This window comes from Mycteria americana, chromosome 3 (assembly GCF_035582795.1).
Source record: "Mycteria americana isolate JAX WOST 10 ecotype Jacksonville Zoo and Gardens chromosome 3, USCA_MyAme_1.0, whole genome shotgun sequence".
NCBI classification, from domain to species: domain Eukaryota; kingdom Metazoa; phylum Chordata; class Aves; order Ciconiiformes; family Ciconiidae; genus Mycteria; species Mycteria americana.
The window spans coordinates 50,677,498-50,703,068 of record NC_134367.1 but is presented as its reverse complement, the minus strand read 5'-3'; the positions used below and the strand labels follow the sequence as shown (position 1 = coordinate 50,703,068).

Below are 25,571 nucleotides of genomic sequence, written 5' to 3'. Positions count from 1 at the left end.
CACTTTCTCCACTCACAACACAACATTTCTTCACATTCAACCTATCTCCTGACTGTGTGCATTCCTCTCCAAGATAAGGTACAATTATTCCGCAGTCTAACTTCCCTTGGATGTAGCCTAATGCTGTTTCCCTTTGCTTATTTTTATGCTATTACTGAACCCTAACTCATTTTTGTTTCCCTGCCAAATCCTTGTAGAATAACAGTCACATAGGTTTATTTGCCTTCATGTATTCAGTATGTTGATGAAGATGACCTAAGTTAAATTTAATCAGCGGAGAGGAAAGGAGTAAAAACAAGGGGTGTTATTGATGGTAGCAGTCCTAGCAAGCTCAATACCAAGGCCAACACCAAATTATCAGTGTTTCTTGAAACTGAGTAAGTAATAAGCAGCAAAAAAGTCCTCTTTTTTAATGATGATTACATTGACATATTTTGGGCAAGAATCTAGCTACTGTCATTTATGTATTAGCCAACTCATAACTGGACTGAAGTAACCTGTCTGGTCTTGACCATCAAATACCAAAAGCTCCAGATGCATAGAGTAGCACACATTGTGAGAAAGACTGCTAAACAATCACACCCCAAAGATACACAATTTGCTTTGTCCTCCTGTAGTCAACTTCCTGCTTCAAAGTTCAAATCCAAGTCACCATCTTCATTTTTATGGCTGCCCTTGGGTGGAGATCACTCAATGCCCAAGACATTGTGACAACTTTGTAGGGTCATGACTTCCAAGATGTCAAGTAAAAATTGGTTTCTTAATATGGTGCAGTTTTCTACGGCATGGTGACAACTGTCATTCACAGAATCACAGAATCACAGAATCGTAGAGGTTGGAAAAGACCTTTAAGATCATCGAGTCCAACCATTAACCTAACGCTACCAAGACCACCACTATACCATGTCCCTAAGCACCTCATCCAAACATCTTTTAAATACTTCCAGGGATGGCAACTCAACCACTTCACTGGGCAGCCTGTTCCAATGCTTGATAACCCTTTCAGTGAAGTAAAATTTCCTAATATCCAGTCTAAACCTCCCCTGGCGCAACTTGAGGCCATTTCCTCTCGTCCTATCACTTGTTACTTGGGAGAAGAGACCGACCCCCACCTCTCTACAACCTCCTTTCAGGCAGTTGTAGAGAGCAATAAGGTCTCCCCTCAGCCTCCTTTTCTCCAGGCTAAACAACCCCAGTTCCCTCAGCCGCTCCTCATAAGACTTCTGCTCCAGACCCTTCACCAGCTTCGTTGCCCTTCTCTGCACATGCGAGAAGAATCTTTTTCATTCTTCTCTTTCACTGCGCCTTCTTCTGTGAAGAGGCTCCAATTTGCAGCTATTATGTCCAGGAAAGAGATTCTATAAGCTTTTGCTGGAAAAAGAGACCAGAGGAGTTAATCTGGCTTCCCTGATTTAACCCCAGACACCCATGAACCGAGGCAGTACAACACAAACTTCATCGAGGCAGGAGAATGCACACTTGTAGCCTCAAGTCTAAAGGAGCCAGGCTGCTGGTTTGGTTTTTATGGTAAGATTTTTTTATGCCAGATTGGCTACTGCTCTTCAAGATAAGTAACTAGCAGCAAGGAAAAGTATTGGCTACCTGAAAAAATAACACAAGAGTAGCAAAACAGCTCATCAGATAATTTTTAAACTGGAGTATCATATAAATAGATGTCTTCAAACTGCCAGCTGTCATGCTAGTTATGTGCCAAACCACGTCTCTCTCATAGCAAAAGCCATGGCCATTTATTAAGCATCTCAAATTTTCAAAATCAGCACTGTTAAAAGTATACTTTTATTTGGCCTATACAGCATTCTTGCAATCATGCATTACAGCCTACCATTCGTGTAATAAAAATAAAATACTTCAAACAATGTCTTTTGAAAAATGCTACCATAATCTTCAACATATTAAAAAAATGCATTGAGTGTTTTTGTCTGTGTATTAAAGGCTTTGTTTATTCGATTTTTTTAAACACGAGGGTGGTAGAAAGCTACACAAACAAGAGAAGTTTGTGCTCTCTGAAGATGACCGACTGCAGTTAATGATGGCGACATACATGTGTATTTCCATGTGCTGAAGCACAAGCCCAACCTGTTATCAGTAGTAGAAGGATTGGTTCCCTGACCAAAAAGAAAAAAAACAGTATTTTGTAACCGGAGTTACAACCCTATCATTCCAGAAGCCTTCCAATTATTAGACTTCACTTGTATTTTAGGCATAGAACTTGATAACAAATTTATGCAGCAAAAACATCCTCCACTTTTTTCAGGTCTAAGAACTGAATCCCAAATCCCACACATCATTTCTGTTTTGGTTTGGCAGTGTAGACCTAGCAAGGTAACCGGAAGAAAAAGGAACTCACACCTAGATTAAAGACATACTCCCCTTTTCTTGCCATTCATTTGGCCACATCTAGATACTCTGTTCACTTTTGGGTCCCCTCAACACAAAACAGATGTTGATAAACTGAGGCGAGTTGAGCATAGGGCTCCAAGATGCTCAGGGGCTGGAGCACTTGCCCTGAGAAGAGAGGCTGGGGACCGGGGCTGGTTCAGCCCAGGGAAGAGGCAACCTCAGAGAGGACCCAGCATCTGCCTGCCAGTATGCCTGCGAGGGTCACCAAGAAGAGCCAAGAGGCTCTTCGGTGGTGCATGGCAGGAGCAGAAGAAGCCGTAAGTTGAAAGAAGAGATGTCCCAACTTTGTACCAGGAGAAACTTTCTCACACGTAGGCAGTGACACAGCTTGCCCACAGAAGTTGTGCACTCTCAGTTCCTGGAAGATTTCAAAGCTCAGCTGGCCACAGTCCTGAGCAACCTGGGTCTGAACACAGAGCTGACCATGCTCAGGGCTCCCTTCCAACCTGAGCTACACTATGATCCCCTTCTGTTTTATCTGGGTTTTGGAAGGCAGAAGAGGGTCTGTTCCTGGTTGAGGTCACCTGCAGCAGCACCCTGAGCTTGGCCACTAAACAGCACTGCACTGTGACATACATCATTTCCTGGTTTAAAAGTTCTGAAAAGCAGACTTCATTCTTTTTACCTACACCTACGTCAACATAAGCTCACTTTTTTTTCTTTTATGAAAGATGCTGGTGCTTAAAGTTTTCAGTAACACATTTCAATACCAAATGCACACATCATTAGACTATAGTTAGTCTAAGTCTGCACATCTACATGATGTCTATTTTTAGGCAAGTACTAGCATTTTCTGCATAACATATAAACACCCAGAACCACCCCTTCTATAGCTTACAGATTTCTCAGTCTGAACCAAAGACCAGAGAGACCAATAACTTACAACTTTTTTTTTTTAAACCCAGGTAGCACTGACATCTTCTCGTTGCCTGGGTCTTGCCGTTCAAATCTGAGCAGTATTAACCAAACCGATGCCTGACGTGACCCCAAGTTCCCCATACCCTGCTGTGAACTGCCTTCACGTCGAATGGCAACCCCACAGTCCCACCGAGCTTCCCCGGGCTGCGGCCACAGGCTGTCAACAGCCCCCGGGGAATGCCTGCGCCCTCAAGAACTTAACAAGCCAGCGTGCGTTAGACGGTCATTACTCATGGGACACTTGGAACCACACTGGGGAGCAACAGCTATGGGGAGCGGTGTAGAGTAGAGTAGAGCGGTGAGTGGAAGAGCGGTGTCAAGCCCTTCTCCCTTCTCTCCCTCCTTTACTACCTCCAGGAAAAGCGAGCACAGAGCAAGCCCACCGCTACCAAGAGTAAAAGCTATTCCCACACGCCAGCCACACTTCAGGAGGCTCTTTTGGGCCAGGAAGCCTCCCTCTGCTTGGGGCACAGGGTGACTGTTACTTATTCACACAGGCGCTGCTGTTGTCAACACCGCGGAGGCGCCGCTCTGCCAGGAGGCTGAGGCAAACGCTGGCCGCGACGGCGGCTGCGGGACACCCGCTTCCCTCCTCGGAAGGAAAAAAAACCCTGGCCTCCAGCCGTGCCCTGCCCGCCGGCCCCAGGCACCGCGGCTCCCACCGGGCCCCCCGCTCTCCCGCCCCTCGCAGCCCCCCGCGGGGAGGAGGCGCGGGGGTCGCGCTTACCGCGGGGCCGGGGAGCCGAGGGGTGAGGCGGGTGGCGGGGTCCAGGCGGGAGCGGCACCGCCGCCCCCCCGGGGGTGCTGCTCCTTCCTCTTCGGGCGCCAGTGGGGGAACGCGGGGCGCCGCCTGGGCGCGGCGGCGGCGGCGAGGCGGCGGCGGGGGGGGGCGGCCGCCCCCTCGGGCTCCGAGTCCTCCGACTCGCTGCGGCCGAAGAGGCGCTGGAAGCGGCCGCGCCGCGCCATGCCGGGCTCCGCGCCGCCGGGGCGGGCGGCGGGGCTGCGGGCGGCGGCGGTGCCCTCCCGCCGGCAGCCGGGGCAGGAGCGGCAGCGGGGGGAGCGCGGCGCGGCCGGCGGGAGCTGCTCGCAGCGCGGCGCTGCCGGCGCCGTCGGGCTCTCCGCGGGCATGGACGGGGCGGCGGTGGCAGCCGCCCGCCTCGGTGTATGCGTTTAATAAGGCGATTCCCTCCCTCCCTCCCTGCCCACCGCCGGCCGCGTCGGTCCCTCCCCGCCGAGGGAGCCGCGCCGCGGCAGGCTCCCCGCCGGTCGCACAGGAAGGGAGCGGCCCGCCTGTGATGCGTGCCCAGGGTGCGCATTAGGGGCCATTATCTTGTTGTTGTTTTCTGCTAACCCTCAGGTGCGCCCCGGACACTTGTGCAAGCCGCGGGGAAAGGCTGCGCGCCCGCCCGCACCGCGCAGGGGCAGCGCCGGGGGCCCCGCGTCCCCCCCGGCCCCCCCAGCCCCGGCATCCCCGCCGCCGCCCTCCCGGGCGGCCGAGGGGGCTCCTCAGGACGGCCCAAAGCCTGCAGCGCTGCTTTTTGTCCCGGTGCTCGCGACATTAATTAATTAGCTGCTTATCCCTCTACCTGGGAATAAATTGGCTTTAACCGTCCTGCCGGTTCGTTATTCCGCCGAGGAGGGCCGAGCAAGCGATTTCGTGGGGAGGCAGAGCCCTTCCCGCGGGAAGGCTCAGGCTGGGGCATGCACCTCTTGCCGGCTTGCAACGGGGAGGAGGATCATGTCAGGTCGTGTCGCGACCAGCCCCTGCCAGGACGTGGTGGTCCCGTGTGTCCCTCGGTGCTTTTAGGAATCTTCTCTTAAATGACGCCGAGGTCTTCTCCAGCTTGCCTTAGGAGACCTGCCGTTCCGCGCTGCAGGATACCGTCTGTCCTAAATTGTAACTCACCAGCACGCGTTTGTCTGGTATAAGGGGTTTTTAGGGTGTTTTGTTTGTTCTGATTTTGCTTGCTACTGATGGGACATGGAGGCTATAATTGCTAAAAATGCTAACATGGGATAATAAAAATGTTGGAAGCCTGTATGCTGGAAATACTTCAAATTCACTGTTATGGAATGGTCATAATCAGCCGATAATTGACAAACGCTATGTAAATTGGGATGGACATAATGCTGGGGGTTTTATGGCAGGAGGACAAGGATGTGAGCAAGGCAGGGGAAGACAAAATACAGAAGGGGTTTGGCTGAGCAGCTCAGCCCTACCTGTACTACCGTTTTACCCAAAGCAATATGTACACCTGTTGGGGGGGCAAATTCAGCTCTTTTCCTGAGTGGTGTGTAATTTACTTGGCTAGCGATTAACTAAACAGATTAACCTACAAAGAAGGTGATTTTTTGCCCAAAGTAAATACGTGTCATGACAAAATGGGGCAGAACTGGAAAGGTTGTACCGTCAGGAAGTGCATAAGGGATCAAGAAAAAAATGTCAGTTTCAGTAAAACAATTTATATAGGCATGAAAATCATAGAATGACGGAATACTTGAGGTGGGAAGGGACCTCAAGTCCTCCTTCAGAGGTCCCTGAAGGAGGCTGCACTAGACAATCTCTGAAGGTTGTCTAGTGCAGCCCCCCTGCTCAGGCAGGGTCAGCAAGAGCAGGTTACTCAGGACCATGTCCAGTTGGGTTTCAAGTATCTCCAAGGGCAGAGACAAGAGACCTGATGACAGGTAGCATGCTGTCCTTGATGGATGGATAGGAACAAAGCAGGACATCCTGTTTCCTATATCTGGATAGCACTTTTGGACACTGGCTGTGCACTGTGAAGATCCAAATAGCTATACCTCTTCTCTTATTTTAGCCTAAAATTATTCCTTTCTATTTCCTTGACTAGAAATCCACAACTGGCATAACCGTAGCATTTTATATCATTTGCTATTGAAGAAGCCAGGTAAATATATTAATGTGTACCACATTTCCATTTAGGTCTCAGTTGTAATCAGGATTCTGTTGTGCCAGAGCAAGGGTGAATAAATCGGTGTTGGTGAGCCACCTCAGCTAAACAGCACTGGGGAGAAAGGAATCTGGGCCACTGCAGTCCCCATGTCTCCTCTCTCTGCCACTGTACCCACTAGGTACCTGCAGTTCTCGGCAGGTCAGACCGCTGAGGGTATGTTCAGCAGACCTGTGCTACTTCATTCCACACCTAAAAAAGACATGTATGGCCTGAAAACATACAGTTTAAATCACAGAACAGAAAAAAGGAGAAGTGCTAGGCATGCACCTTTTCAAATCCTTTTAGATTATTTTGGCAGGGTCTGGATCAGCATTAGCATCACAGAGTACCTAGAAAACATGCAGAGTTAAATATCTCTCTGGAGTGACACTTATAAGAAAAAAGCATGCAACATCAGCTTTGAGGTATCCAGAGTTTGTGCTTCCGTGCTAACATATACTACAATATCCTGATACACAAAAGTAGGTGAAGGGGATTTGGTTGATAATACTTGTTCAAACTTTGGCCAAAATTAAAGTCTGGGTGTTAAGTACAGCAGAATCAAAACAACACATGATCTCGATCCAAACAGATTTGTGGAAGCTCAGTACTTGTAGCAGTACTTGTTCTTAGGCTTACTTAGAACATTTGGACCTCTTCTTTCAGGAAAGGCATTTTTAAGACCATTAGTTAAGATAGAAATTCATTAGAATTAGCCAGGCATTTAGGAAACTTTAAATGATGGTCATGTTTATGTCAGCAGTCCTAACACATGCAACAGAACAAGTCAGTCTAGCTTTTATCTGAACCAACACAGTTTTGCAACAGTTTGTAGTAATTCCTATCATAGAAAGATATTATGCAACAAATTATCTTTCTCCTGTTTGGTTTCATTCCAACATGGTGAAAAAGAAGATGATTGGGTATCTAGATTAGACTTTATCATATTCAATATTCACCTAGCTTGACTGCACAGTGTATGTGAGATTTACCAAAAAACCCAGAAACATGCTAATTTTGGAATTACGATGAGAATCAGACAAATACAGACTCAAAATCTGTGAAGCTGTTATAGAAACTACATAACACACAAGTTGAGATAACACTATTTATTCAAGTCATTGATCCTCCCTTCTTATTGTTTCAAAACAGAAACACTGTTCTAATATAAAGCTCTTCCAATATATGGCACAATATATGTGAAAAAACAACCTAAAGCCCATAAGCAGATTATAGAAAACTAGGAATGGACTATCCTCAACTTTGTCACCAAATATTTTATCTTCTTTTCCAATACAACAGAGGTTTGAAATTTCCTCCAGAAACAGTACATGCAAGTGAACATTTGAGATTCGGGTGATTCACTGTCAGAATGTATGCAGAGTGGTTTGGATTCTCACACTTTGGAGCTGGTGATAAAAGAGCAAGAAAGTACGCAGGGGCCAAAATCCTGCCTGTGTCCCACATAAAACATGTAAGATCCAAACTATGGTCCTGAAATCCCACATTCATTTGACACCTAACCCTACGGGCACCTAAATTCCAGGGGTGCCTCCCTGTTTGTCTTGAAAGTGCCCCAGGTACTTAGGGATTCACCTCTCCACATGCCCAGAACTGCCTCAGTCTTCACAGGACTGAGTGTTGGGTGGCTGCTTCTTGCCTAAGTCTGACAGGAGCTAAAAACTAGGTATTGCTTGGCCTAAATCTCCACTGGGACTCCCTGTGGTTGGCATATTTGGGTCTTGTTTAACACACATAGTAATAGCAGGCTCTGTACAAAATGCTGTACTGGCTTCCATTTTTCCCAAGAGTTCAAGGTACGATGTAGAAATAGTGATGGAAATGGTAGCCTTAATTCAGGAATATCCTACCTACAAGACAATGTTCTACCTCACAGTCATATCACCACTAATGTTTTCTTTCTGGCCCAAAGAGACTAGAGGTTCCCTGGCTACACCTGGAAAGAGAAGGAGTGAGTCCCACTCCATGCATTGAAAAAAAAAGGCATAAATACACGTACTCAGTAAATTATCAGACATGGCGGGATGTGGGTGATCATTCCTGGGGATTAAAGACAGCCTGGCATCAAAAATGGAAAATGCAACTAAATATTACAACCAGGGAAAGCCAAGGCTAGGAACTAAATTAGCTTGGGAACATCCCAGCCAGAATTGCAGCCACAGCAATAGGTAGGAAACCAGAGAAGCCAAGAGCCCCTTAAGACAAATAGCAGGGCAAACCCCATAAAGGTCAGCAAGTCCATGTCACAGGGAAGGGCTTTGGAAAAATAGCAAGCAAAGATCAAATGAGACTAGGACTAAGGAATCTGGAAGCAAGAGCCAGGGATTTCAGCATCAACCAAGAAGTAAATTTGGAAGCCAAGAAGAATTTGTGGGATTGCCTTACATACCTGGTAGGTGGGGCAAAACATGAATCAGGCTGAAAGGGCAATCTTCACATAGTCAACGTTATTGGCGTGCCAGTTGCCATGACTTACCCTGGTCTGTCTGGCGGCCGTATGGCTGATTGCCTGGGGGCACACACAGGTGAGCATGCAGGCACTGGAGCTGAAGTAGATGGAGGCACCTCAGGCTCTGAGGGACATTTTGGAGTGGGGATGAATTTACATAACCTCATGCTCTGAATTTCTTCTTACTTCTACACACTGCATGATTACTTCAGGCAGTACTTTAGCTTTGTGTGTTGGATGCTTTTGGTCTCATTTCAAGGTGTCTTGTTCCCATCATGGTCCCATTTGGGATCTTTGACATTTAACTCCATCTGTGAGCTGGTACCTCTGTTGAAAGTATGCAATGCCCATCTCTTAGGTGCTAGTTATTGATCAGATCAAGTCAAAAACGCATGTGACCCTTGTCAGGGTCAAGATTTCACCTTCGTTCTGATAGCTTTGGCTTAATTTGTAATCCGGTTATTTACGCATAGTTCTGCCGAACCCATTGATACTCTAAGTATGATTTTTATTCCTTAAACTGAGTAGTCCACAGCAGATAGGAGTGGATAGAATTTTTAATGGGAAATTAGCATATTCAATTATTCAGTTCAGTATTAGCATGGTTTCTTATTCTTATGTTACTGTAAAATGCAAAGAATTTATCTGAGCCTTTGAGTCACATATATATTCACATAGATGGAAGATGTTACATAGACCCCCCTGCTACCCACACACCTCCTGTCTGCTACTCAAAGAAGAGTCCTGCAACCCATCTTTGGGCCTTTAAAGAGGCTTTTGCATGAGAATCCTACAGCTCAAGGGAAGGAAACAAAATAAGTCATGTATGTAGTTCATGGGGTGGTATAACTTCAGTGCTTACCCATTAAAGCATCCCACAACATGGCCAAGGTGTAGCATGTGATCTTTAACTATAACATGGAGTTTTACAGTGCTATCCACAGCCATTCTGTTTTTTTTTAATGTAGAAGTGAACTACTTCTGCATTGGTTACTACTGCCACATAATACTCCCATCGTGATGCTAACAGTGAGAGCGCTCTGTTTGATTTTAATGCCACCTAGGTGCAGCCCATCAGTCCAGGCAGATAGCCAAATAGATTTCAGTTATGAAATGTTCAGGAGTTCCCAGTGTAGGACATCACTTTTATTCTTGCTAATACAACCGTGGTAGTAGTTTTCATTCCTTCTCCAATCAGTTCACAGAAAAAAAACCCGTCCCAGAGAAAGCATTTCTTTCGGGGGTTTCCTTCTCTGTTATCTGCTAAGTACTTTTCTCATTCTGTTAATGACAATCCGATGTTACTTTTCTTTTAATGATAACTACCTTTCATTGAAGTGCAGTGTCAGTACAAAGCCAAGACAACACCTACAACCCACTTCAGTCTTGCTCTGAGTATCCAAGTATTGTGTTCTTCTGCCCCCTGTAAAAGATGAATGTTTCCTCTGTACATTTTTCATCTCATAGTTTCTTCAAAGCTTTCAATCTTTGGACTTGCCAGTTTGCATAAAGAGTTTACAGATAGTTTCTGTGCCTGGTCTTAAGCTGAACACTAAAATCTGTAAGACACTGTTTATGTATGCTGTGTTTTTCATACCAGCTCCCTTTAATGTCAACATTGGTTCACTATGGCATTTGTTTGGTACCTGAGGTTTTTCAATAAGTAGTTTTTTCCTTCCTGAAACTGTAACAGGGGAAGATAAAATAGCCATGAGAAAACAGACTCTGTAACTAGACTGAAAGAAATGCTATGGATGCTACTCAGAGGAAAGAACATTCCACACTATGACAAATTTCCTTTTTATTTCCCTTCTTGGTGGTTCTATAGACTGATAGAAACTGAGTTGGAGGTGGGAGATGCTGCTTCTCACAAGCACACGATGCCATTGATTGGCAGCATCATGCTGCTCTGTGCATCGGGGGCTCCAGGCTTGGGAGTTTGAGTTAAAAAAAAGGAAAAGAATGTTAATTCTAGCACTCTGTTCTCCTGTAGTCCCATGAAGAGTCACAATTTAAAGGTAGACTAATAAGACCATAAATCAATCCAATTAAAAAATACCAAAATTAACCTAATAATGAGGCATTAGGAATATAACACTGGCAAATTGTTAATTTACTTCTTAGTATCAAGATGTGCTTATATTTTCCTGAGTAGGTATAGCTTTGCTGAAATGTATATATTTCCAGGTTAATATTTTATGGCTTTATTTCTCTTGCTCTCCAGTTTTCCACTAGTTAGTGTGTATAGTACTGCTACACTTTTATCGTTGCCCAAAAGCTAAGCTATCTCTCATGTTCTTATTTTGCATCCTGATCGAAATTTTAATTATTCTCTAGGTTGAAATTAATTTGGAAATCTGTCACCTTAGAGAATAATTTTTAATTTAAGTTTGACTAAATCAGCAATGCCACTCTATTGTATTTTCATCATATTCTCATAGAAATATATCAGCCAGCATGGCTTAAGTTAGGATAGGATCTTTCTCTTTTCGTTTTTAAGAAGGAAGGCAGAAACTACCACAAAATTTAAAATTAATTATTTTATAGAGATTCCAAGTATATTACTTAATCAGTAGCCCTGGAAATTAAATACATAATTATCGGTTATTTATTATTATTTATCCTGACTAACAGATGAGCTGGGAAACGTACAAGCATGCAGGAAGGCAGGTGTCTATCTTCAGCAATTTACAGTCTAAAACCAAAATGCTAAAGACTGAAGCGTAAGCACAGCTGATTAAATTGCTCTGGGATATGAGTGTCCTGTGACAAATCCAAGAGCTATCCAGTCTTCTGTAACCTAGTTAGGTGCTAAAGAATCTGCAATTAAATATTAAGCTGACCAGATGTAATTAAAAGCATAACTGTTCCTATATATCTGCAGATAATACAGGAGCATTAGTAGGAAATAGAAACTGTCTGTTCATAGTTATGTTTACCAGTCACTTCTTCCTCCTGTCTCCTGTATACTACAAAGCCCTTCCATCTGCGTGAAGATCCTGTGAGATCCATCAGCCGGCACTGTTCTGTGCTGCCATCAGCTCTGTCTTCTTCTCAGAGGAATCTGAACCTTGCACTGTCCCATGAAAAGTGACCCAGAAGAGGAGGTGTTGAAACAGCCTGATGAAACAAACCAGTTATTGGGAGTCCCAGGGAGTAGAAGCGTGAAGCGGCAGAGCTGTTCGTCAGCATTTGCTTTTCCCATCATAATCAGTTGCGATCACAGAGAATAAGGATGTAATATTTAAAACAAGCACAGAGAGTGACTGGGAAAATGCAGGTCAGTGAATTTCTACCATCAATAAACAATAATTAGGGAGTTATCTACTAGCTGGTCTACAAAAAAGTAGATGAAGGAGAATGAGTAAGCTGAAATTTATTCAGTCTTTATAACCATGCCCCTCCCAATAGGTTATCAAGGAAACTATATACTTATGGGTTGAGAGAAAAAAGAGCTGCCATAGACCAAAAGAAAGAGTAAAAATAATCAATATGAGATGAAACAAGCAATGGACTTCCTTAAACATCTCTAATAAGATTGTTCTTATTTAAAATATTTATTGGTGAGCTATGATATGTAGCAAGACAGTAAACTTTATGTGGGATAGAAAGTTTTGGGGGATAGCAAAAATTAGAGAAGTTCATGGGGAATTCCAGGGGTATCCAATGAAAATCCCAAACTGGTTGGAACCAGCACCATAAGGATGAAGTGATGGGTAACAGTGGCTGAGACTCCCTTCTCTAGGGGCCAGAGCACCCACTTGCAGGTCAGACCTGCTGCCGGGAAGCTGATTGCTTGTCCTGGGCCCCTCTGTGGGACACCACGGAAGGACTGATGGGGTCTTTGGACTATTACTATCTGTTACTGTCTTTGCACTATTACTATCTGTTTCTGCTTACCCATCTGGCCACAAGTCTTACTGCCAAAGAGACTTTGAACAGATCAGAGATGACTGCTGTGCTCTAAGCTGTGGTAAGGGGGCCAAGGTGGTGTTCCTTTTTTATCCTACCATTCAAGGAAATGGGCTCAGCAGGAGAGGATGTATCTTGCAGATCAAAGCCAGTGTGGTTGGTGTCACAGGCAGGACCTTTCTCTTCTATGCCCATGGATTGTCTTCTGGGAGCAAGGACTGGTGGGGAGTGATGGCACCAGCATGAGAAAGAGAGGCAAGAGCATCTTTCCCAACAGTCTTGCTAATCTATTGAGAAAGGCTTTTAAGCAGGTTCATCAGAGCATGGAGATCAAAACCTAAAAAGAAGTGGAGAAACAGGTTGAATTTAAGATGCTAAGGGAAGTGAGGAAGGTACGTAGCAGAGTAAAGACCTGGACTTCAGGAGAGTGGACTTCAGCTTGGTCAGGGAACAGAGGCAGGAATCCCTGGGGAGCCAAGAAAGAAAAAGATCCCATTAGAGCTGATCTTCAAATAAAATCTCCTTGAAGCACAAGAATGGCCCATTGTGATTGCACAAGAAGATGGGCAGATATGGCAGGAGGCCAGGATGGCTGAAGAGGGAATTTCTAGCTGAGCTCAGACACAGAAAGGAAGTATGCAGAAAGTGGAAGCAGGGACAGGCTACCAGGAAATCTAGCAGCATCACCCAGGCACACGAGTCAAATTAGGAAAGCCACACACGGCTGGGGTTGAAACTACCAAGGAATGTAGAAGGCAACAAGAAGGGCTCCTACAGGTAAGCAGCCTTGAAAGATAGGTGAAGGAAAATGTAAGCTTGCTGCCAAATAGTGCAGGCAAGCTAGAAAGGACCTAGTGACAAACTATGTAGAAAAGGCGGAAGTACTTAATGCCTTCTTTGCCTTGTTTTTTACCAGCCAGGCCAGGTCTCTGTGCCTACTAGCAAACAGGGGGGAATGAGGTACTACCCACCAGGAGGATCAAGTTACGGAGAATTTAAGTAATTCTGGACATGGGAGCAGATGAGATGCATCCACAGGAGTTGAGATGGCTGATGTCTTTGTGAGGCTCCTCTTTATCATCTCTGAAAGGCTGTGGCAACTGGGGAAACTCCCCAGTTGCTGGAAAAAGGCAAATGTTACAATATTTTAAAAAGCCAAGAAGGAAGACATACAACCTGGTCAGCTCCTGGGAAAATGAAGGAACAAGTCCTCCTCATTTCAGGTGCATGAAGGACAGAAAGATGACTGGAATCAGCCAGCAGAGATTTATCAAGGTTAAATCATCCTTGACCAACCTGATTGCCTTCTATGATGAAATAGCTGGCTCTGTGGATGAAAGGGGAGTTACAGATGTAGCTTATCTGAAACAAGACTTTCAACACAGTCTTTCATAGTATACTGCAAGCTAAACTGAGGACATGTGGACTGGATGAGTAGACTGCAAGGTGGGTGAAAACTGGCTGGACTGCTGGGCTCAGAGAGTAGTGGTTAATGGTTCACGGTTGTATTGGGTTTGCATGGCAAGGTTTTGGTAGCGGGGGGGCTACAGGGGTGGCTTCTGTGAGAAGCTGCTAGAAGCTTCCCCTATGTCTGATAGAGCCAATGCCAGCTGGCTCCAAGATGGACCTGCCACTGGCCAAAGCCAGGCCAGTCAGCGACAGTGGTAGCGCTTCTGTGATAACATATTTAAGAAGGAAAAAAACCCCTGTGCAACACTAGCAGCAGTCAGAAGAGAGGAGTGAGAATATGTGAGAGAAACAGCTCTGCAGACACGAAGGTCAGTGAAGAAGGAGGGGAGGAGGTGCTCCAGGTGCCGGAGCAGAGATTCCCCTGCAGCCCGTGGTGAAGACCATGGTGAGGCAGGCTGTCCCCTGCAGCCCATGGAGGTTAATGGTGGAGCAGATATCCACCTGCAGCCCATGGAGGACCCCACGCCGGAGCAGGTGGATACGCCCAAAGGAGACTGTGACCCTGTGGGAAGCCCATGCTGGAGCAGGTGGATGCGCCTGAAGGAGGCTGTGACCCCATGGGAAGCCCACGCTGGAGCAGGCTCCTCGCAGGACCTGTGAACCCATGGGGAGAAGAGCCCACGCTGGAGCAGGTTTGCTGGCAGGGCTTGTGACCCTGTGGGGGACCCACGCTGGAACAGTCTGTTCCTGAAGGACTGAACCCCATGGAAGGGACCCACGCTGGAGCAGTTCGTGAAGAACTGTAGCCCATGGAAAGGACCCATGTTGGAGAAGTTCATGGAGGACTGTCTCCCGTGGGAGGGACCCCACGCTGGAGCAGGGGAAGAGTGTGAGGAGTCCTCCCCCTGAGGAGGAAGGAGCAGCAGAAACATGTGATGAACTGACCACAACTGCTATTCCCCATCCCTCTGCGCCACTGCGGGGAGAAGGTAGAGAAAATCAGGAGTGAAGTTGAGCCCAGGAATAAGGGAGGGGTGGGGGGAAGGTGTTTTAAGATTTATTTGTTATTTCTCATTATCCTACTCTGATTTGGTTGGCAATAAATTAACTTAATTTTCCCCAAGTCAAGTCTGTTTTGCCTGTGACGGTAATTGGTGAGTGATCTCCCTGTCCTTATCTTGACCCACGAGCCTTTCTTTATATTTTTCTCTCCCCTGTCCAGCTGAGGAGGGCAGTGACAGAGCGGCTTTGGTGGGCAACTGGCATCCAGCCAGGGTCAACCCACCACAAAGGTCTAACTGGAAGCTGGTTACTAGTGGCGTTCCTCCAGCGTCAATACTAGGGCCGGTGCCATTTAACATTTTTATCATTGACCTGGATAATGAGCTGGAACACACACTTGTTGGGTTTTTGGATGATACAGACTGGGAGGAGGGGGGAGTGGTTGATGTGCTGGAGGGCTGAGCTGCCATTCTCAGGGATCCCAGCAAACTAGAGGAATGGGTCACTGGAAAAATCATGGAATTCAACAGAGGCAAACGCAAACTCCCATGCAGCAGTGAAGGCCAAGCGTATACTGGGCTACGTTAGTCACAGTGTGGCCAGTAAGTCAAGGGAAGTGATTGTTCCCCCGCCACTCAGCACTGGTGAGGCCACTGGTAATTATACTTCTAATGGAATCAGATAGACTTTAGGATTTTTACTTTTTTCCCCATCAATGCTAACATCCATCCTCCTGTTTTATATGCATCGTATGCTTACTTTTTTCCCTGAGAAGTCAGAGTGATTTAACAACTAGCTCATGTAACAAATGTTGTACAAATGCAAGAAAGAGAAAAAAAACAGAAGAACTGGCATCCAATATTGATTTTAAATTCACTAAAAAGTCTTTGTAAATTTAAACCTCCTTAACACACTTCATTAATGGAGAAACAAAGATATGTCAGAGCTTCAGAACTGGAGTTATCAAGACTTTATTACTATGAAATGATCAAAGTGAATTTGGAATCACTGAGAAAAATTCTTTCCCTGGGTAAAACTGCTGAAGATCAGCCAGTCATACCACAAAAACAAATTTGTCTCGAATAGAGAAATCCTGTATTTTATTACAAATCAGAAGTATTTTCTTTCAGAAAGCTAAGAAAGAAACCATGGTCTAGGTCAGATGTAATGGACACACAGGTTTACTGAGAATAGAAAATTACTTTTCTGAAGCCATGGTGACTTGTATGGGCAAGGAATCTGGCCTGCTGCACCTACACCACTTAGCACTGCGTTATCCATGAACCCTATGATGTTTGACACTCTATTGCCATAGTATGTCAGGTTTCGTAAGTTAGCCAATAGACTAGGTTGTAATGAGTATCTGTGGACGACCGTGTCTAACTCAGATGCTTGAAATTATGCAATGTAACATAGAAAAGGAATTAAATCCTTATTGACAGGATTTTAATATAAAGCTGTACAGCAAGAAGTCTTCTTACCAAGGTATAAAAGATTACTTGTCAATAAACAGCAGTTAATGCTAGTTTCAGTTCTGGGAGTTCCTGAGTACTGGGTGACACATGGGTGCTTCGTGTCTTCTTCTACTGAGGACTGGACTGCCTTTGTCTCAGAAGCTGACATCCCAGCAGCATTAACAGGCGGTTTTCATTCAGATTAAGGGTGAAACATCTTCTTGCCTAAAAATAAACAACCTAAAGGCTGTTCCAATAGCCAAACAGCACAGAGGATTATTATATTATCCTCCTTATATTTTTGTTTTACTTCCTGGCCATGCTAAGTTAGTATCATGCTAAGATCACCACACTAAGTTAGTGGTGATCCTCGGTCATAAACGGCTAAATTTATGTATCAAACATAGATGGAGCCAATCCTGTTACATATGGAGATAGTACTGACAAAGCCATCAACCTTTCTTTCAGTATTACCCTTTCTTTCAGTATTCCCAACAGAAAAAATGGGAATCATCGAGAATCATCATCCTACTGCCTTTTGAATGCCAGGCACTCCTCTTTGATAAGTGACAATACTTGCCAGGATAAATATTACTTAGTTAACATGCAGAGGGGTGAAAATCTAGCTAAGTGAACAAATGGCTGTTGGCACTATTAGTATATTAAAAAAGAAAGCTTATGATCTGATTTATGTTCATAAGAAATCTCCATACATACATACTGTGAAATTTTTAAAAATGGTATTTCCCTCCCTCCTCACTAAGACCAAGGTGCCTTAATGGGGCTACGACAAAGTAACAAACCCAAGAAATTTTGGTCAAGGTAAATAATAAGCAGCAGACTTAGAACTAGGAGTTCTTAATGTCCAGTCACTTGTTTTAGCAATAAAAGATTATTTTGATAGGCTGAAATATGACTTAGGAATTTTAAGTTAGAATTAAAATAGGAAATGAGCAAAGTAAAACAGAGTTAACTACTGTGAGGCAAAACAAGGACAGCTGTCAGCACACTTCAGTTATTTAGACAAGAAAAAGTTTTAAAACAGTCTAGAATATTTCCAAACCTATTCATCTGTTATAGAAGGCAAATATTAGTAGGTGAAGAGGGCATGAAAGGAGAAGTATATCCGGGTGAGAGTGATTTTTTTTGCTTCCACAAACATATAAATGAAAATTGTATCTGGAAAACATTAAGTGCCATCAGACGTGGTACTTGTATCTTGTAATATTTCCAGACAGGTCTCAGATGAATGAATCAGCTTCTCATGTAATTAATCAAATTAATTCTTCACTGGGAGTAGGCAACAATGAACATTTAGCTAGATATAAATAGCAGCATTATGAGTTTCATTTGACTCTTACTCACTGTTGCACATTAAAAGGTGTACATTAATGATTCTCACAATCTGTTTTTGTTTACATACTCAAAAGACAATAGCTAAGAAATTAAAACAAAATATGTTTTGCTTTCTATTGAAAACTACTAGGGAAATGAAGGGAAAACATCAATAGTGATTGCTGATCAGTTCCTAATAAAGCAACAGTGGAATAAGTTAAGTTTCACATATCTTTGTGCATTTTGCCATTGATTTAATGGAGTCAGGATTTTACACAAAGAGGAGCCAGGCCTGAATAAAAGGAATTTTTTGTGCACCTGCGAGGGTCCTTTGTTATAGATATGAATGATCCTTACTTTATGTATATGTAGGTGCCATAAAATACAAGTTCTATGAAAGCAGCATTAAATTCGTTCCAGGTGATCAAAGCAATGAATATCAGTTATCCCAGTTACAGCAAAATATACAGGGAAATACTATTTCACATTGTATTTCAGGTAATTTTTCAGCAACCAAATGTTGGCATTATTTGCCTTCACCAACATGATCTAACTTTGTAGCTACTCCTGCTTTGAGAAGGGATGTTGGCGTAGAGGTCAGGAAAGGACTTCAAAGGTCCCTTCCAACCTAAATTATACAGTGATTCTGTTTACAAATCTTCATCTCCACTACCATTACACAAAAACATAACTGCCCACAAATATGTAAATCATCTGTTCCATTTCTCTTATTTCTGTTAGAATTAATGCATCTTTAATTATAATCTTGTTCTTTACAAGCATCTTCACATTCCATATGTACTCACTAACGTGTTTTGATTCGGGTGCCATTAGGTAATGACTCACTGTGTGTTGTCTGATGATGAAGTTTAAAATGGGGGAATACTGCTTAAGGGTCTTTGGAATTGGAAATATGTTTGTTGAGCTCTTCCCTTTCCAATTTAGACTGGTCCATTCTGCCGAGCGATGATGCAACTTGAAGCATTAGATAACAATGTGGAAAACAATATGCCAAAGGAGGTAATTCCTTTTTTATTGTATCTGTTTTGACATTCCATTCTAGCAATTATTTTTAATGTTTGTATTGAGATTCATTATTTATAGTCATATTAATAGCAAAGTTGGAATTCACTTCAGGTTTACTTTATTTGTTCAGTGGTTACATTATATCTCATGTATTTATCTACAACCAAGTTCATCTCAGTAGCAGAGCCTCATTTGCCTGGAGAACTATTGTCTTTATAATCTCACACAGATTTTACAATGTATCTTGCTGCATCTGTCTCTGGTAACTACATTAGCAGTTTGCTAGGATGTTTAAATAGGAAAATACTTTAAATAGCAAGTTATCTCACTTTATAACTTACTGTGTTTTATTCTCTACTTAGCATCTTGTATCTAGATCCAGCAAAAGACTTGGGCACTTGATGGTGTTCAATTTTCAGCCTATGGAATGGAATCCATATGCCTGAGTCAGGTGCCTATGTTCCTTATACCATACATGAGAGAATAATGCAAAAGTAAATGCTTAATCTGTTTTGTAGTTGTCATTAGTAATCAACAGAATGTTGATTACACAGTCTAGCTGGCCAGTGGTGTGCTTCAAGAGCTGTAGCAGTAGAGATTAAGTAAGACCTCTCAAGAGGTAAGCACAGGCAGTGTCAAGAATGGGTCACATCCTCAGTATATACACACTATCAGTATTATTGCTAATAGCAGTGCTGGCAGACTTCTTCCTGCTCATGAGAAAAAAAATTAGTGGGAGCAGTTGTGCCAGTGGATGTTTCTGGGCCATTTTTCTTTTCAATACAAGCTGGCATTACCTTTAGCGATGGTGCTGCAATGATCAGTGAAACCCTTCAGCGCTACCGAAACAACCCTTTCCTATAGAACCCTGAGGAACTCATAGGTGGAGAGGGCAAAGAATAAACATGTGGTTCTCCTTGATTTCCTATAGGGAAATTCATGTGTGCAAAGCTTTCTGAAAGTTTGTAAATCTTGTAACCAGGGCAAACTACTTTTTTTTTTTTTTTTTGCGGTGGTGCTGGCACCTCATAGCAGCTCCACTAGTCAATGCATCCTCATCAGACCGGTTTCAACGGACCTGTAACAGCATTAAGGGGTTCCTTGCAGAAATCCATAGAGAAGCCTGTAGCAATGACCAGTGCTTGTGGTTTGGATGCCTTGTAATTGTGGGATCAGTTCTGCGCAGGTCTCCATGGAAGCGTCCTTCTGCATCCAGAAGTTTCTTCCATTCCAGGTCTGCAAGACAGTAATTTCCACACCATCCACACTAGTTAAGCTGTTGTGAGTGCACAGGGAATACTTCTGGAGGAGTATTCCCTTCCATCACCTCAGCATTAGCATGCCCTTTAGAGATGCTGCCCAATACGTGCACCCAAGGCAAGTGTTAAGCTGCCTGTATTTAGGAGCGTAAGGGAACTGGTCACTTGAGAGCCTAAAGCCCTTGCAATAAAGCACGTGCTATGTACCCTCTTTCCCTATGCTTTGGGGTAGACCATACCAAATATGAAGTTTACTCCAGGTTTATACCGATTTACCTGTTTTTTGAATTAATGTGTCACAAAAGCCCTTGGAGAGCAGATAGGGAAAGTTTCACTGTGTACGTCCCAAATCACAGAAGTGCCACAGCTAAACTTTTTGCTTATAGAGCGTTAACAAAAAAAGGTATTTTTTCCTAATAATTTATAGTAGGGCTCGTATTCAGAATCTTAAGTTTTATCAAAAAGAGGTGATCATGACAAGCTTATTTAAACTGGAAAAAATAAAACAAGCTCTTCAGACTTCTGTAAACTTTCAGATGACTGAAAAAATACTAAAACTCCCCAAATCATACTGTTGAATCAGCAACATACAAATGCATTAAAATGCCAGTCTTTGGGTAAAACCCACAAAAAGTCAGTAGTAACTGTAGTTAGTTCTTGAATTCCTTCAGACACCTTAATTAGCAGTGGCCACTGCGTGACATCTGGTGGCCACAAGCCAGCATAGCAAGAACATCGCACTACTGAAACGGCAGTGTGTGCCATCCACATCAGGTAAAAACACATTTTATCAGTTTTCTTTCAAATGTTAACAGCCAAAATACCCGCTGTAATACATTTGCTACAGTTGTACGTCTTGCCACAGAAGAACCCAGCTTTGACAACTGCTAGTGTGTGACACGTACCAGCAAGGAAGCCATGACACAGATCTTCCTTGGAATGACGATGTCCCTCCCACCTGAAAAGCGCTGTCCTTCCTGTTCACTCCTACAGCTGTAGGACATCGAGACGGGGATTTGCAGAGTGACAGAATTGCAGGAGATGTTCTTTAAAATGCGGAGATGGAATTCACTGCGAACTTGCCCCCATTGGGCCGATAAAAACTGACCCAGCGTGATGCTTGGGTATGTATGAGCTGTCCCCGGTGGCAGCACACGCTCCTCACCCTCCTCTGATCGCGGTATAAAATCATGGCGTACAAAGTCTCCTACATAAAGAACAGGAAAAGAGAACAATCGGTAAGAGAGAACAGAGAGCTTAGGTGGTTCGATTGTGCTCAAAATCCTCGGAAGAGCATTTAAACCCGTGAGCACCCAAAACTTTCAGCACTCAGCTTCGCTGGCTCCTGCGCGCTGGCGGAAGCGCGGCCTATCGGCTGAGCGACTCCGCTGCCGCCTCAGGAGCGGGCTTGGGCCCGGGCCCGGGCCCAGGCCCAGGCCAGGTCACAGCTGCAGCCCAGCGACCCCCCGCCTGCGGCCCTGCCGCTGCAGCTCCAGCAGCGCACTCGGGAAGCACGGCCGGCCGCCTCCTCGCAGGGGGGCAGCTGCGGGACCGGCTCCTTCCCACCGCGACCGCGCTGCCCGGGAGGAGGAGCCGCCGCCGCCGCCGCCGCCGCCGCCGCCGCCGCCGCCGCCGCCGCCGCCGCGGGCGGGCCCCTGCCGCGGGCCGCCCCAAGGCCCCGCCTCCGCCTCCTTCCCGCCCAGAGACCGCCACGCCCCCGCCACGCCCCTCCCGGTCACCGCCTCCACCCTCCGCCCCGCTTCCGGCTTCCGGCGCCGGCTGGGGGCGGGGGGGCGCCGGAGCTCGCCCACCGGGAGCCGGGCGGAAGCCCCGCGGCGGATAGCGCGTGCGCCTGGGGGCGGGACGGGGGCGGGGCTGAGGCGGGGGCGGGGCCGCGGTTCAGTTCCTGCCTGGCGCGCCGCACCCCCGCCCGCGGGCAGGTGGCGCGGGTCGCGACTGAGGTAACGGCTGTCCCCGCTCCCCACAGCCGCTCCCGCCCTCCTCGGCGGGGCTGCCCGGGGTCGACCGTCTTCTCGGGGGAGGCCGCTCGCCTCCGGCGGGCTGGGGCGGGGCCGTTGCGGCCCGCCCCCCGGCCTTGCCGTTGCCCGGGGAGAGCACGCTGGGGGCCGCCGCTGCAGCGTTCCTCGGTCCGGCCCGGTGCGGCGGAGCGCTGCCGCGCCGTGCGCTGCTGATTCACCTCGGGCGGCCGCCTGGGAGGGAAGGGGACCCCGCCGGGCCTGGCCGGGCCGCTGCTGCGGGCGCCGGGGGCGGCCGCCGCCCCGAACCTGCTGGCGGGCGTCGGGCCAGGGGGTTGCCCCAGGGTCTCGCCCCAGGGTCTTAGCGCGGCGGTGGACGGTGCTGGGGCCCGTCCTGGGGCCTCGGTGACACCCCCGGGCCGGCCGGCGGCCCCGCCGGCGAGAGACCTGCTCGCTTCGTCGTCCCCGCCGCTGCCCGTCCTCCTGCTTGTCTGCGGACACCGGCTCTGCTGGCTGCCCGTGCGTGCGGGGCCGCTCGCCCGCGGTAAAGCCGGGGCCTCAGGGGGGTGTGGGAGCGGCGGGGTGACTGCAAGGTGGTAACGGGAAAGGTCCCTTTGCCTTTACAGTTGGGGCGTGATGCAGGCTTAGAAAATGCTCATTTACTCATCATCCACCATGTGTTTGTAGTTGGAAAAGTGTTAACTCAGAGGCCTTAACTCATCCCATTCTTTGTACAAAGTGGTGCATTTATTGTCTCGGTGACAGTGTTGATCATGCTTGCAGGAGCATAGTTACGGGAGAACCTTTAACAAGATGTATTTTATTTGCAGTCATGCTGACTTGTTTCTTTTGGGGGGAACGGGGTTACAGTTCTAGCTGAAGAAACAAAGTGATCTACATGTGCTTCACTATCCATTGGAAGAATGACAGATGACAAAGATGTACTTCGAGATGTGTGGTTTGGGCGAATACCAACCTGTTTCACTCTGTATCAGGATGAGATAACTGAAAGGGAAGCTGAACCTTACTATGTGAGTATAACGAAGGTAGTCACAGATAGTCCAATGCCATAGTTTACGTTTGTTTTCTTCATTCTCATCATATGTGCTACTACATGTTGTGGAAAAAAAAAAACCCAACTTTTTTCTTCTTATTCCTGGTATGTTCTGAAAGTCAACCATATGACCACTCTGTGTGATTCACCTCTCTTCTCAGCAGGTTCAAAACTTTAAGCTTGTTTCACCAGTGAGATAAACTTATCACAGATAGTTAAGATATTAAAAAAAAAATATGAAAAGGTCAACAAATAAGTAGCTAAAAGGAGGAGGCTCTATGTGTACTCATGGTGAGTTTGTATGTTCTTAGATGATGACCAGAAGAAGGGAGAGAACTGGTATGTTACCTTGCTACAGAAATAACTTCAGTCAGAGCTTTGTGCAATCTTAAACACTAAGATCAGTCACCTGTGTAACACAAACTCATAATGAACACTGGCTCCAGTATTTCTGCTCGTGGACTTTTTCTGCTCATTTTCTCTTCTTTAAATGCTAGCAGCCATGAGAGATCTAGCTCGCATGTAGGAAAAGCAGCTATGATATCTTAACAGTACAGTTCCTGAACTGGATTGCTAGCTGATGATAAAAATGAGGGTGAGATAGTTGTATTTGAGTTGTAAACTGGAAGGGCCTTCTATAATCCTGTGATACTTATTTATAGTGTGCTCAGCAGTTTTCATCCTTTCAGCACCGAATAGATATTTGATTGATAGATCAAATCTATCAATTATCAAATCTATCGTTAGCTGATTCAGTGAAACTTAAATTTGAAATGCAACAAGTATGTGGGAGGAAAATCTTGTACTATGAGTTTTCATGTGATTCTGAAATCCTTAAATCTTGTTATATTCCATTCTACTCTTTTTGAAAATATTACTAGGTAGAAATATTTTTTTTCTTCTGTGTTTAATAGCAACTTTATGTCACCAGTTTCTGATTTACATGTGTGTTCAGTGGGTTTTCAAAACCTAACAAGTCATTAATGCTTTTCGTTCAGCGATGATATTACTTACCTTTCTATGCTTTAGTTTCACCACTGGTAAAACAGAAGCACTTTTACTTCATGTGGTTGACCTATTGTCAAATGCATTTGAGCTATCTAGAAGTCTCAGACTTTAAATTCTATATATTTTTATACATAAATATGATTTAAAATATATATGTATATATTGTATAAGAGTTATGTTAAAGGAGAAGCTGCTGCCCGAGCATTCACACACCACCCGAGACTTTAACTGCCAGGACCTGAGTCCCTTCGCAGCGGGCAGCTCCACTGAGCTAACAGGTGCCCCTTTTTGACTCCTTGCTCACACACACTCTCACTCTCGGGTGCTTCCTCTCCCCTCTGGCTCGACCCTAGGTTTCCCGAAGCAGAGTCTCCAATAGGACGTACGCCAGATGAATTTATTGGTACAGTGGTGAAAACAGCTGGAGCTGGGTGCCTCTGGAGAGGGACCCAGAACAAAGAAATCCCTGGGTAATTATATCCTTAGAATCTAAATTCCCCTCCCCTCGGGAGACAGTTCAGACCAATAGTAGTATCAGGGTCTGGGGTCTTCCTGTTCTTCGTTGGGCCCTTTCATTGTCTCTAGGCGGGCCGATTCTTCTCTTATCTCTAAGATCGCAGCTTCTGCTAAGGTTGAAGCCTCCTTATCGTTCTGGTTTGCACCAGTTTTGGGGGCCTTCCTTCATGTAGCCAAGTAAAACTTCAGTGCATGGTCGGTGGATCTAGGTGAAAGTTCTTGGGGCCTAAGACTTCAACAAGCCTTGATACTAATGCTAAGGTGACTACTACAAGTTACATGAAAGGTATGAGTTTAAGTATAGAGACATGCAGTCTTGATCTGTTTAACATCAGCATGGAAGCCCTGAAACCATGTTGTCTTCACGGTGTGGCCAACTTTCTAAGCCAAGGAGATAGTTTTAAGCTGGTAGGGTTTCTTTTATTTACTCTGTTTAAAGTGTGCACAGAAATTCTCAAGGCTTAATTCTCTATTTCCGCAAGATGCGGTTATTCTCGGATCACAGTTCTAAAATGTTAGCTTCTTCCTTTTTCAGGTCATGTTGGAGCTGATAATATAGCTTTGCTTCTTGAAGGGACCAAGGATTTATGATAGTAAAAGGTAGAATAGCAATCAAGGTTTGAAATAATAGTTTAGTTCTCATGGTTTCAGAGTGCACCTACACTAATGTTTTTGTTCAGATCTGGAGTGCATTTTTGAAGCAAGTCTTCATTCTTTCCACTTACTGTGCCCAGGTTTGCATCACACAGCAGTCCTGTAGCCCACAAGCTGAATCATTTTCACGTGAAGCTGAAACAGAAGATGTGCTTCAGCTGCTAATGGGCATTTAGTGTATGGGATCAAACTGGAGCTAAGTTGA

The 25,571-nt window shown here is 45.3% G+C and overlaps 1 protein-coding gene across 4 annotated transcripts in view; it reads left to right on the top strand.

The window, feature by feature from the left end:
* The first annotated feature begins 22,019 nt into the window (after nt 1–22,019).
* The window catches only part of ATG5 (autophagy related 5), a 112,800-nt gene continuing 109,248 nt past the window's right edge, over nt 22,020–25,571 (top strand). For 2 of the 4 annotated variants that reach the window (XR_012775219.1, XR_012775218.1), the window contains exons 1-2: nt 22,056–22,653; nt 23,005–23,165. Coding sequence is in view for 2 of the 4 variants with exons in the window: in XM_075498474.1 (XP_075354589.1) it covers nt 23,058–23,165 (108 nt within the window). In the remaining 2 variants the exon portion in view is untranslated. Of the gene's footprint in view, nt 22,654–23,004; nt 23,166–25,571 lie in introns of all 4 variants that reach the window. The other 2 variants (XM_075498474.1, XM_075498473.1) reach the window with 2 other exon arrangements.